The 13,930-nt window shown below is 56.6% G+C and overlaps 1 protein-coding gene across 2 annotated transcripts in view; it reads right to left on the bottom strand.

Moving 5' to 3' along the window:
• TMEM59L (transmembrane protein 59 like) overlaps positions 1-430 on the bottom strand; it is a 17,322-nt gene extending 16,892 nt beyond the window's left edge. For both annotated transcript variants that reach the window (XM_026655028.1, XM_026655029.1), the window contains exon 1: positions 191-430. In XM_026655028.1, the coding sequence (XP_026510813.1) occupies positions 191-337 (147 nt within the window). In that variant the 5' untranslated portion in view covers positions 338-430. The remainder of the gene's footprint in view (positions 1-190) is intronic.
• Between the last annotated feature and the right edge of the window lie 13,500 nt (positions 431-13,930).

The raw sequence follows: 13,930 nt of genomic DNA, 5'->3' as shown, positions 1-13,930 counted from the left end.
CCCCCCCCCCCTTCAGACAGCAGGGCTGGCGCCCCCCCGGCACGATGCAAAGACACTGGAAGATGGACGCCACCCCCCCCCCCGGGTTTTGCTTTTGCTCACAGGCTCCCCCCCCCTTGACAAATCTGTTCCTCTAACCCCCCCCCGGTTCCCAGGCGGGCAGAGCCGGGCTCGAACCCGCCGCACTCACCCGGGCTGCGCCGCAGCGCTGCTGGCAGGCGCCGATGTCCCCCAGCGGCGGGGCGAAGGGAGCCTGGGAGCCGGCGGCGGAGCCCAGCGCCAGGCAGAGGCAGAGCAGGGGCAGGGGGCCGCGCCCCGCCATCCCGGCGCGTTGCATGGCTCCCCCCGGCCGCTCGCAGTGCGGGGCTGCAGCGCACCAGCCCGGGGAGAGGGAGCGCGCGGTGCCCGGCGGTGCCTGTATCCCCGTGACGTGCTTTGCACAGAGCGAGGGAGCCTGGGAGAGAGACGGGGGGAGGAGAAGGGGGGGGGGCGGGCAGCAGGGGATGCAACGGTGCCACATGCATCCCTGCTGCAGGGTCTGCGCTGGAGCTGCTGGGATGCAACGGTGCCACATGCATCCCTGCTGCAGGGTCTGCGCTGGAGCTGCTGCTGGAGAAGCAGCGAGCCGGGGCCGGGGCCCAGCAGGGCTGGAACAAGGCCCCAGGGACCCTTTCTGCACTAGGGCTGCCCGAGGGGCCCTGGGATGAGCGTGCCCAGGGGTTCCCTTGGCGGGAGGATGGTGCAGCCAGGCCTGCTGTCCTGCAGCGCAGTCCGCGCTGGGGCTGGCATCACCCCTGGGCATGAACTCTCACCTCCGCTCACTTGCTGCGGGGCGAGGAACGGGGCCGGGGGGGCCGGAGGCGGGAATGAGGCAATGGGAAGTGGAGGGCGCAGGTTCGCGTGGGGGTCTGTCGAGCAGTGGGATGTGCTGGATAAACCAAGAGAAGGGCGGAGAACTGGCTGTCCCCTGCCAGTGCCTTTCTATAAGCCAAGTGTATCGTCTAGGTACTAGGCAATCGGCGCATCCGAAACGTGGCCAGACGCAGTCTCCCAAAGGAAGTGGTGGGAGCCCCGTCATTTGAGTCATTCAGAACAGGACAAGGGAAAACCATGAAGAGTAGATGGTCAGGACAAATCCTGCCTGAGGCCCAGGCCAGGGGCTGCATGGTACCGAAGAGCTCTGTCACGCAGCCTCCAGGGGCGTATTGCATTTCCCGGCTTGGAATGCAAAGGCAGAGAAGATGTCAGGGCAACCTGCCCATCTCGTGTCTTGGAGTCTCCTAGTTAGCAGAGATGCTCTGTTATGGGGCAGTCATCTTGCAAGAGGGCCCGGGCGGGGCTCTGGAGGTTGACCAGCTGATGCATGACAGGAGGGTTTGGGTGAAGGCGCCTTTCCTGGTACAGGCCCGACACTCTTATATTGGCATCACTGTCCACAAGTACGACATCCTCTGCGCTGACTGGTCGCGCCAGCCAAACCCAGGGTGCATGGTGGCCGTTAAGGGATGCACCCCTTTGCAGCTGGGTGGCACCGCTCGCACAGCAGGGGAAGCAGGGAGCGAGGCATCTCGTATCCAGGCCTCTCAGATGCAGCTCTCTGCTGCAAAGGGCACCTGAACAGCTGGGCAGCTGCTGCCTTCCTCTGCTAAGCGGTTCTGATCTTCCCTCTCCAGCCAGGGCCAAAGCATGTTAGGGGGGAGCACAAAGTACTGAGCATTGGTGCGTGAGTCAGGCGTTCCGTGCGATTCCTTTGGACTAGATGATTATTGATTCCGGTGATTAACTCTTAAGGCCCCAGGCATTTCCCAGCATGCTAGTGAGATAGATGAGACGGAGAACAGAAGCGCACACCCTGCACGTTCCTAGTGAACTAACAAGGGCATCAGTGAAATGACAGGTGGAGGAGCACCCTGGATTCACACCAGCTGGGTGAGCAGTACCCATGGGAGATGCTGGGAGCAATCAAGAATAAAGCAATAATCATTGCCTATTCCATTCCACTGGGGCCCTAAGTCATCCCACGCTGCCCCCACCCCACTGCAAATGCAATTGCCAACAATATTCTCTCTCACTTCCTGTCCTAAAACTGTGGTGTGGTGTTGTTGTGAGCTGTTCAACAGGTGCCACGTTCCACCCCAGAGCTGGCTGCATTTCAGTGGCAGGTGAAATTATCACAGTGAGGGTTGCGTTAATTAATGAGGGGATGAGACCCTTGGGTGGACGAGCCCCAGGGAAGTGCAACAGGCCTGGTTCCATTTCCCAGGCTGAGCCAAATCTCTGGTGAATCAGCTGGGGGGAGCAGGGAGGACGGGAGCTAGTGGGGGCTAGTTTAGTACCAGTGAGTTGATTTCCAGTTATTGCCTTCCCGGCAGCAGCTTCCTCTCTCCCTCAGACAGAGCAACAGCCTAGTCCGGACAGACAGACAGACAGACAGACCATGCACTGTTCAGTTATAGTGAATGGCTTTTACTCAGCCTCACATCAAAAGTAATGGAGCCTCCGTTAAAGGGACGGAAAGCCAGGGGAAAGCAGCTATTGAATATCCAGAGCAGAGTGTGAATCAGGCGTCGGCTGGCGACACCACAGTGACCCTGTTGCTGGAACCTGCTGAGTCACAAGGGCTCTGTCCTGCAAGGGGCCGGCTGGGATCGACGGGAGCTGAGGGCAGGTCTGGGGGAGGAAAGGAACCTGGCAGCGGCCGCTGGTGCAGGATGCCAGGCATGTGGCCTGAGTGCTACCACTGCTGAGAGTCCAGCCTGGTAGGGACCAGCTGTGTCAGGGGAGAGAGAGGCTCATAGGCACAGACAGAACGAGCCCCATGGAGCTGGGCTGGGGTGAATCACCACCCATGGGCCAGGCTGGTGGCCGGCTGGGCTGGGCTGGGGTTGGTCTGTACCCAGCCGGCGGTACATGCGCCACCCAGGCTCCCTGGGTTTGTGTGGATTTGGTGCCGAGTCGAAGCCCCTGGGGCCTGCATCCACAGGGCAGGTCCAACGGGCACTGCTTGCTCCATGCAGGCCCTAGGAGCACAGGTGGGTCGCTCAGGCTCTGCAGCCCATCCAGTGCTTTGCCTCCTGTTGGGGGTGCCGTGGAGGGGGCCGGTCAGTGCCCATTGTGGTCATGAAGGCGATTTGTGTGACATGGGCACTGGTCTCCGGCCCCCAAGGAGACAGGGACGGGCGGGGTTGCACTGGCGGAGGGCCTGGCCCGTGGATGTGTCCCTCTCTAGACATTCTCGGGCTCTGTGGGCCCCGGAGGGAGGGGTGGCTCCTGACCCAGACTCAGTCACCTGACACGGCAGCCCATTGGGCTTCTCTTGCTGGCCCAGCCAGCCTGAAAGTGCATCTCCTTTCTGCACCCGGGCCCTGGCGGACTCACCCTGATGAAAACTGTCTATGTGGGCTCCACAGCCACGCAGGGCAGGTCCACACCCTGCAGCACCCAGCCAGGTGGCCGGAGGCCTCTGCAGACAGACTGGGTGGGCAAAGAGCATGAGGGCTGGCACAGAGAAGAGCCAGGCCCAGGCAGCTTCAGAGAGCCAGCCACTGGCCCCTGCTGCAGCACATTCCCAGCAGTAAAGGGGAGGCCGGGCGACCGGCTGCTTCTTATCCGCGGTGTGAGAAGCAGCAGCTAATTGAGCAAGTGCGTGTTGGATTGGGGAGAGCCCCTGGGGGCCACGCATTCCTGGGCAATTATACCATATGCATCGCGCGGGGCCGGGGGCCAACGTGCTTTCACCACCCAAGAAGAGCAGCTAATCACGGGGAGCGTCTGAGGCCTGGCACGAGATGGAATCTGCAAAGGGGAAAGACACCAGAGGGAGGCGTTTCCTGGGTATTAGTGGCGTGGCTGTGACATCACTGGTGGCCAGTCAGAAAGTGGCACCTGTGCCCATTGATGACACGGCTGTGAGTGACATCACTGGCGGCCAGTCAGAAAGCACCGCTGGTGTGTGCCATGCCTCAAGCCTGAGCTATTTCCCTAGTGACTTTAGCAGCCCAGAGAGTGGACCTGCCCCACGTCCTCAGGGATTATGGGCCATGGCACCAGAGCTGCCCCAGGAACACCAGTGCAGCCGCACCCCGTTAATTGAGCATGGGTGGGCCCTTTAACCGGCTCATTCTCCTCCTGTATGTGGGAATTTCAGCTCATCCTCAGTTTGTGGTTCCGGCTGCGGGACTGAGAGTTGGGACTCCTGGGTTCCAGTCTCATCTCTGCCACTGACTCACTGCATGGCCTTGTGCCCCACTCCTACTCTGGAGATCTAACGGTTAGAGCCAGGGACGCCTGGGTTCCACAACAAGCGCTCATCCTAACTTACTTTGTGACTTTGGGCCTAGGCCTGCATCTACACAGCTGGGCCCTGATTCTGGGCTCCTTTCTTACCTCTCCCACTAACTCCGGGCTCCTGACACTCGGAGAAGCCGTCAAGTGCTCGGCAGGTCTGAGGCTGGGCCCAGCTTTTGAGATCTTGTCAGGTTTCCAGAAATCCTTCTTACTGCCCTCTGGAATGAGCACCACCTACACCGCCAGCGCCCAGGCCCTGCTGGAACACGGGTTGCAAGTCATGCCCTTCCCGGCTGGCTGCATGGGAGGGCAAGGCCGGCGAGGTGGGAGCGCCGTGTTTCCATCTAGCTGCCAGGCCCCTAATGATCCTGAGGGTGGAGCTGGCCGTCGGGAGGGCGGTAGTTCAGGTCTGAGGTGGGCATATTTCATTACATCCCTGTGCACACAGAGCAGCCCCCGAGCCAGGCCAGTTCCTAGGCGAGGGACGTTACCAAACAAAGATACATATTGTTGGGCCTTTCCTGACACGCTAGATTTATAACTTTTATTTCACAGGGGTTTTTTTAAGGCAGGAGGAAAAATACCCGCCAGCCCCCCCACCTGCACCTCCTTCCCGCCCCCCCCACCCCTCTTTACAATGTCAATCTCGTGCTGGGAGAGCAATATTTCCTTGCGGGCTGTCACTGCTCCGTTCATTATGGTTATTTATCACAGCCCCCCAAAGCGTGCTTGGAGCTGCTGATGGGCTGATAACCTCACACCCCTAATGGGGAACACATGGGGCAGGACCCTCAGCTGGCGTAGAGCAGCATCACCAGCGGTAAGTGTAGATCAGAGCGGAAGCGGGGCAGCCCTCTTCCCGGACCCACCCATGGAGGGGGGGAGCACTGCTTACCCAAGCCTGGGAGCGGAGGGAGAAGGGAGTCCTGCTCTCCCCCACCCTCCCTGTGCTGCTTCGCCTGCTCCCCAAAGTTGGTGGCGTGGCCCGGATTTGCACTGGAGGAGGATCCGGGCCATGTGGACGGAGCAAGGCGAAGGGGCGGGTGGCTCACACTGGCACGTCGTGCCAGCTTATTCTGCTCAATAAAACTGGGCCGGGGTGAAAAGCTGCTCGTGAGGTTGCCAGTTGGGCTTTAGTTCTTTCCCCGCTCTGCCCTCTCCGTCGCCCCTGCTGGATCTGATCCAGGCTCTCGGCCTCCGTGTCCTGCATCGGTGAGTAATGTCGAAGTAAATTGAATAGATTGGGAGCCGTCACAGTAAATCACGCTGGGAGCGGAGTCACATGCTTGACAGATAGGGTTTCCAGAGCCCCGCGGCCAGCAGAATTGCTCGCTGCCCAGCGCTCCCTCCCGGCTGCACAGAAAAAGCCAGAGCTGCTCGCTCGCGCTGATCTCACTGGCAAAGCGTGCAGATTCACGGAGCCGGCCAAGGCACAGCCCAGCCTTTGTTAGGCGCACTCCCCCGCGAGCATGCCAAGCCCCTGGCACTGGGGGGGCGGGGGGGGGGGGAGCGGGACGCCGTGCACTTTGCAGCGAGAACGCTGTGTCCCAGGCTTGCTTCGTCCACTTCTTCAGGGCGGTCATTGGGAAGCGCCCGCCCACTCCCCTGTGAGCATGCCCAGAGCTAGCCCCGCTGCACAGATGCTTCTCAGCCACTCAAGTTTCGTTAAGGCCTCGATATCCGCGTGCCCTGGTGATTGCCCGGGGGTGTCAGCAAACCCATGGGCCAGGTCCTGCACCGTTCCTGTAGCTTCATTAGAGCTACGATTGCGCCAGCTGGGGATCTGCGCCTAGGTCTTGAACGACCAATGCGCAGGACACCGAACCGCCCAGGGGGGGGGGCTGCCAGAAGCTCTGGCCTGGCGTCACCATCCGCTAAAGGTGAGCCAGGCCAACGCTTTTCAAAGGGCTCTGCGTGTGGGGAGCCCCGTCTGCGGCACGGTGGGCCGGCAGAGATGCAGTCTGGGGGAGCAGCAGGTGCTCGACCCCTTTGCTGATCAGACTCTAAGGGTCTCGAGTTGGGCACCCAAAAGTGGAGGATGCTTCTGGAAGTTTGGGGCTTAAACCCTAAACGAACCTGGCTTGGGCTTCGCAGGACCCCGATACTCTGCTCTTCTTGCAAACTCTCCAGTAAGGGTCATGCGCTGCACCTGCCTTTAATCCCTCAATTGCAAAGTACAAAGGTGGCATCATATTCCCCACTGAGCAGCCGGGGCCTGCCCCAGGGCACGCAGCAGAGCAACGGCAGTGAGGGGTGCAAAGCCCAGGTGCCAGCCAGTACCCTGTACCAGATGCCAGGGAATGTTCCCGCCAAGGCTCCTGGGAAGGGATTACTTGCATTGTCTTTTTGGATCTTAAGGGCTCGGTGGCTGGAGAGGCCACGGTACCATTTGCAGCCTTGGTGGGAATGGGTGTGGGTGGCGCGACTCCCCGAGTGGGGTGATGCCATCACCATTCACTTAGGAGCCCCCATGCTGAGACACGGGGTTGTGGTTAAAAGAGAAAAATGCTCAGTTCAGCCTGGTTCGCTGCCCATCACAAATACATCCATTAGCTTTCAGCCTGCTCAGGAGAAACCCAGGCCAGGAAGAGCAGGTTGGGCCGCCGGTCGGGACTGAGGAGCCGTCTGGGATGCCCCGCACTAGAGAAGCGGGGGAGCTGGAGGGAGCCCAGGCAGGGTGTGAGGGACGCTGGCAGAGCTGTGTGGGGCCCGGGACTGGGCTAGCGGGGAGGCTGCAGGTCAGGACTGGAGTGCACTGGCAGAGCTGTGTGTGGGAAAAGCTACACGGCACCTGCCTGCAAGATGCCTGGCTCAAGCCTGCGCTGTCAGCTCCTCAACTTCATGAGCACTAAATTCACTCGCATTTTAATGGAAAAAACCTTCCCGTGCAATCCTGTTCCAGTTGGCAAATATTTACACCTGATCGCCAACCTCCCTCCCACGGGCCCCTCCCCCCTTTTCAATACAAACAGTTACTGCCTTTTGCATTTCTCAGAAATGACCCCTGCTTCCTACTGGCGCATCAAGCCGATAACGAAACCACCATCGCTGAAGAGGCAGGGGCACATGGGCCAGGCCCTACCAACTGGGCCGGCCGGTTCGTTGCTAGGGCCACATGGTTACCTGAATACCTCGTCCAGGTGAGCCTCAATGCCCCAGGTCCTGGATCCCAGCGCACACACCTGAGTTAATGAGAGCTTTGGGTTTTTGGTCTGTGGCGAAAATCCACCTTTCCACCAAAACTGCACTTGTGCCATGGGGTGAGACACCTCCCCTCCCCTGGCTGGACCCTCCCTGGCCCTTGGAGTGACCCCCAGAGAACCAGCCACTCTCAGACTCAAGCACCATGCTCAACATTTGTCACATTTTTCCCCTCCCTAGAGATTAGCAAACCAATCCGCCCGCACTCTCTGGAATTATTTGTGCTGTCTCAATGCAAACACTAGCCAAAAGGCGGGGCTGGCTTTTTTCAAAGAAGGCTATTGCACAAAGGAGAGCAGATTTGTGTCAGTAGCGTGGAAGGGGTTAAACGGGTTGTAAATTATCCATTAATGTGGAAATGTTACTGAGAAGAATATAAGGAAAAACCTGACTGCTGGATTCTTTGCATTTCTAGCTTCTTTATTTTTCCCCCAGGTCACTTTAAAAGGATGCAGAAAGTAATATGCAAAGATCTGCTATGGGCTTGGTTGGGGCTTTCTTCTGGGGTTTTTTACACCGTAGCTTTGCAGCCAGATACTCTCATTATCCAAGGACTTTATGGAGTAAGCCCCTGGCTGGGAAATCAAGTAATTAGATTAACTCAAGAGCTATCTGCGCTGATGATACACAAGGTTCAATGAGGACAGGACAATGAGGGTCCACTGGTCAATCAAACTGGCCGCACCAAGGAGCACTGAACTTGAGCCAAGCGCAAAGGGGAACCAGTCTCCTTGCCACAGGCAGTTCGGCCCCACCGGCCCTGGGTTCAGTCACCTGAGCCACTTTCAGGGGCTGTCGCTGACCCGCTTACTCACGGTCCCCGTTCTGTCCGCACAGGCCCAGAGGGAGAGACAGGCGGAGCCGGCAAGGCAGACACAGGGCAGGAGGGGAGGCTGGTACATGTGGTTTCCTACCCAGGGGGGACAGTCCTGTCTGCCCTACAGAGTCGATTGTGCCGTGGGGACCCAGCTGTGTCACAGGCTTCTTCCCCACACGGTTCCATCGAGCTGTGTATTCCGTTTGTGCAGCGCCTAGCACACACAATAAGGGGGTCCCCTCCAGCGCTGGACTTGGTGGGGTGGCAGGACCCCGCAGCCTAGAAAGTGGTTTCTAGGGATGGTTGTGGCTGGTCCCCAGTGGGCAGGACATGCTCTGTGCAAAGCGGCTCAGCCAGTCCCCAGTTTAAATCATGCTGCACGCTGGGGCTGGGGCTGCGTTACCCCCCCCCCCGAACGGCTACGGCCACTGCGCCGCATGGCTCCTTTTCTTCGCTCAGTGAGCGCCTGGTGAGCCACGGGCGGCTGTGTCAGTCTGTGGGCAGGACGGCGCGGCCGTGGAGTCAGCTCTTTAAAGGTCACTGTCAAAGGGCGAAACGAACCACATCTGGTTTGTGGTGGAGGCGCTGACTCAGAGCAAGTGGGGAAAGGAGCTCCCTCCGCCCTGCCTTTGTCTCTCCCCCTCTGCCTCCGAGGGCCTGATCCTGCCAGGCCTCCTGCGCCCTCAGCTGCCTGCTGCGGCGTCTGTCATTAGTTATTGGCAGCCAGCACCTGCTCTCCCAGGACAGTCACGCTCCCCTCTCCCTCTTTTGTGGGGGGAAGGGAGGTGCTGTGTTTTGGGCTTTGCCTTCCTGTCCATAAAACCAAACAGGGACGGAGAGGTCGGGCCGTTCCCCTGCTTTACCCAGAGGAATCTGCCTTTCCTGCCCCTTCCACAATGGTCGTTGCGGATCCCCAAGGCCTCCCCGTGTGCCGGTGCAGGGCCCAGCGCAGTCCTGGCCTTGGCTGGGGCCTGCAGCACAAATAAGGCTGAATAATCAAAGCTTCCAGGGCACAGTCTGTGGGTCTCTCAGGGAGGGAAGGGTGTGAACGGCCTTGAAAGTGCGGCTCTGATGTTCAGTCCCACTCAGTGCACCCTGGTCATTTCCTGGCCCTTGCTAGCACGGTCTGTCCCTCCCTCTTCCCACACCCTGGTGTTCCATTCACAAGCATATGGGGTTTATAACTAACTATTTGCCCACAGCTGCTCCGACCTCTGGAGCCCATAACAAAGCCCCCAGATTTGCCTTCGGTCTCCAATTTCCTTGCTAGAGCCATTAATTGACCCACTTGGCTTTCCTGCACCTCTGCAGCATCTGCATGGGTGCCCTGGTGCAGGTCATTTGCTCATGTTTCCAGAGCAGGGCGAGATCGACACTGGTAGACAAGCCCATAACATCCCCCTGTGGTGGCTTCCGATTCTGTCCCCCAAAACACATAGCTTTGCTCATTGCTCTTTGAGCCAGTTGCTCGTCCTACGCGAAGAATATGCAGCGTGTTCACATGCTTTTCTGGTGCGGGGTCTGTCCGTCCGCATGCTGTGCTACACTGCTGCAGTGGCACTACCCTCTGGGGGCCTGTCCCCCAGCCCCGCACAGCTCCCTGCACTGAATCCTGGGTTGGAGGTTTGGTGGGACCTTGTAGATGAGATTAAAAAAAACAATCAAGATCCTGAAAATTCGTGGTTATTAAAAACCCCACCACCCTTTTCGCAAGAGAAGAGGAGTTCACCCAAAGGACCCATCAACTTGGGTAACTACATTCAGCCTTCTATAAGGTGTGTGAACAATGGGTTGGAAAACGGTACTCAGAGAGTAGTGATCACGGTTCACAGCCAACCTGGAAGGGCAAATCGAGTGGGGTCCCACAGGGATCCGTCCTGGGTCTGGTTCTGTTCAGTGTCTCCATAAATGATTTGGATATTGGCACAAAGAGCACACTTACAAAGTTTGTGGACAATACCAAGCTATTGCAAGTGCTTTGGAGGACAGGATTAGAATGTAAAATGATCTTGACAAACTGGAGAACTGGTCTAAAATAAATAGGATGAAATTCAATACAGACAAATGCAAAGTACTCCATTTAGGAAGGAATAAGCAACTGCACACATACAAAATGGGCAATGACTGCCTAGGAAGGAGCACAGCAGAAAAGGATCTGGGGATCATAGTGGGTCACAGAGTAAATATGAGTCAACAAGGTAACACCATTGCAAAAAAAAGCAAACATCATTCTGGGACGTATTAGCGGGAGCGTTGTAAGCAAGACACAAGCAGTAATTCTTCTGCTGTACTCCACCCTGATACGGCCTCAACGGGAGTATTGGGTCCAGTTCTGGGCACCACACTTCAGGAAGGATGCTGACAAATTGGAGAAAGTCCAGAAGAGAGCAACAACAAATCATTAAAGGTCTAGAAAACCTGACCTATGAGGAAAGGTTGAAAAAAACTGGGTTTGTTTAGTCTGGAGAAGAGAGATGAAGGGGGTTATGATAACAGTCTTCAGTTATATAAAAGGTTGTTATAAGGAGGAGGGTGACTAATTGTTCTCCTTTGCCACTGAGGACAGGACAAGAAATAATGGGCTTAAATTGCAATAAGGGAGATTTAGGTTAGGAAAAAGTTCCTAGCTGTAAGTTACAAATTACCTGGAGAGGTCGTGGGATCTCCATCATTGGAGGTTTTTAAGAACAGGTTAGACAAACACCTGTCAGGGATGTCAGGGGCTAGATCAGTGAATCTCAACAGCCAGTCCGTGGACTGGCGCCAGCCCCTGATATCTCCCGGACAGAGTTTAGGAAGGCAGCAAGCCAGTCCCTGGTATCAAAAAGGTTGAGAAACACTGGGCTAGATGATACTTAGCTCTGTCTCACTTCAGGGGACTAGACTAGATGACCTCTCAAGGTCCCTTCCAGGCCTACATTGCTATGATTCCACCTGAACTCTGAAGTGGAGAAATTATGTTTTGCTTCTTCTCCTGCAACACTGCTGGGTAATGTTTTTCTATGTCGTTAAACAGATGCCACCCCAGAGGCAGATGCTTTTCAATGGAGATGGAAGCAAGCGCTTTATTCAGAGGCAATGAAACGTGATGGGATCTTTTGGGATGAAGGGTGTTACTGCATCATACGTACAGCTGTCAGCACCACCGATAATGAATCTGAGCAGGACTGGCCCTGTGATTGCTCTTTGCCACAGTGTGGGGCTGCAGTAGGCACCAGTGGGGACAGCAGGGAGCCTGTCTCTCCTGGGCTCTCCATTACCCACCTGCTAGGCCCAGACCACATGGAGGAGGAGGAAGAGCAGCTTGACTGGAACACAGAGGGGTGATGAAGAGGGAAGATACAGGGTGGGGAACAGAAGCTAGGGAGCAGATCCAAAGGAGAGCAGCAGGCGAAGGACGGGAGCTGGGGGGTGAAGGGGATGGGGCAGGGAGAGTTTCTGGGTTGGGGAAGCAGGGGTGGAAGAGTCTGTGACCAGCACTCCTCTCTAGAACCTGGAGTGGAACCCAGGGTTCCCGTCTCTGCATTCCTTCCCTGTCGGCGGATAGCTATGCAGCCCTCCGGCAAGGTGTGTCTCCATCCCCCTCTAGTGCTGGGTCCCTACAGAAGAGAACAGCCTTCTACTGCACCATTGCGGTCGGTGTGGTAGATCTAACGATCACAACTCTGCTGAGGACCCGTGTGTGGATGTGGGTCCACTGCATGGAACTTTTGTTTTTTCAGTGTTAAATTGTATTTATTGGTTTAAATGAGGAAATGATGTCCCAACGAGTTACATTAAAGAACAGGAAGGTTGCAAAGTGAAGCACTACCCAGTTAGGAATGCCAGAATGAATCCTGGTGCGCATGCATTGTGGTACCCTCTTTAATGACGTGAACACATGCCATTGTAGAGTACCCTTTAAACCAAATTGGCTAGGTCGCACTCGGTGTGACTGGAAGGCAGGATTGTTAAATCGGTGTGTGGGGAACGAAGGTGGCTGGGGAGGAGCAAGAAAGGAAATTCTGCTGTGAGAAAACCCAGCCTTGCCAAGAACACCCTGTTTATTTATATTTGTATGAAGCACTCAGCAGCGCAGGGGAGTCTAAGTCCTGGACAGATCATTCAAAGCCCAAGTTCTCTCTGAAAGAAGCATATTCTCTGTCTTGTCCAATCCTTCATTGGCTAGGACCTCCGGCTGGCTCTTTACTACAGCTCTACTGTGTGACCCCTGGACTGGGACCGGCTTATTTGACCCAGTCCACACACAACCTTGCACCAGTTTCACATAAGGTGTCTTTAAATCAATATCACTCAAAAAGCCTGTGGTCACTTTTAATTCCCTGTAAAGCTGATTTATATTGATTTAGCTTAAATGGACCTGGCCCCCTTGCTGCCTTCAGCTCCACAGATATAAGGTGGAGTTACAGGGAAGGAAGAGTTTCTTTGATGGAAAAATTGCCTTTTCAGTGAAATGGAAATTGTCAGCGGAAATGTTTTTCTTGAATTTTGCAGGGGTTTCACTGAAAAAAAAAAGTTATTTTCATTGCCAAAATCCCCTCAAAATTTAAAAATAAATTTATTTTAATTTGGGGGGGGGACAAAAACACACACACACCAGAAAAATTGGCTGGGGGAAGAAAACGGATTCCCACCCAGCTGTGAAGAGTGCCCGGCAAGTAACTGATTTCTCTGTTGATCTTAGTTAAACCAGCGCAACCCTTGTGCGGAGAGAAGCCCTTTGTCCCTGGTCTGTACAGCCCCGAGCACACCAGGCGCTGAGCGCTTCCTAGGGGGTCTATGCGGCCACAGGAAGACGCCCAGCTCCTGTTATTAATAAGGGAAGGGCAGGAGCACCATGCACAAACGAACTTTCCGGGGTGGGGGACAGAATGGCGGGTTTACTCTTGGCCAGCCCAGCCCGCGGACTAGGAGGAAGAGCCGCTGCGGTCAGGGGGGCCGGGGACAGGGTGAGGCCAGGACAGGGCTCCCAGGCACACGTGGGAGAGCCCAGCTCCAGGCGCCCGGGGGCTGTAATCCCAGTTCCTGGGCTCAGCTCGGAGGGTTTATTACTCACCTAATCGCGCAGGGAATGTGTCTCTCTTCCAAGCCTCGGGCGCGGGCGGGACACCCTGACGCTCTCAGCCGAGGGAGTTGGGGAGCGTTATTCCGGGAGGCTGGCTGTGAAAAACCCCCAAAGCCCCCCGCCCGCGGGTCCCAGCGGGGAAAGGTTACAAACCGCGCACAAAGAAACCGCGGTGCGCGGGGCAGCAGCCCGTGGCCCGGTCGGTATTTACAGCCGTGACTCACAGCTGATCTTTGCAAGGCGCTGATTGAGTAAGAGGAGAGCGATTTCAGGAAATGTCATTGAGGTGGGGGGGTCGGGGGGGGCATTCTCCCACATCCCTCCCTTTTGCTCTGCAGCAACCCAGAGACGGGGGGGGGGGAATAGGGGAAATACTATAGGATCTCTTCTGAGTGGGGTTTGTAAATTTCTGTCCCCCCATGGGGGCGGGATCGGGCAGTGTGAGGCGGGGCCAGAGACGTATTAAGAAGCTTGTCAATTTCAGTTGTTCAGACTTGCTTAGGACTTTCCAAAACTTGTTGGTGTTTCTCTCCCCCACCCCCCCCCACCCACCCCCCGCT

This window comes from Terrapene carolina, unplaced genomic scaffold (assembly GCF_002925995.2).
Source record: "Terrapene carolina triunguis isolate 2854851 unplaced genomic scaffold, T_m_triunguis-2.0 Scaffold194, whole genome shotgun sequence".
Classification (NCBI taxonomy): domain Eukaryota; kingdom Metazoa; phylum Chordata; order Testudines; family Emydidae; genus Terrapene; species Terrapene triunguis.
This window is presented reverse-complemented; position numbering and strand designations above follow the sequence as displayed.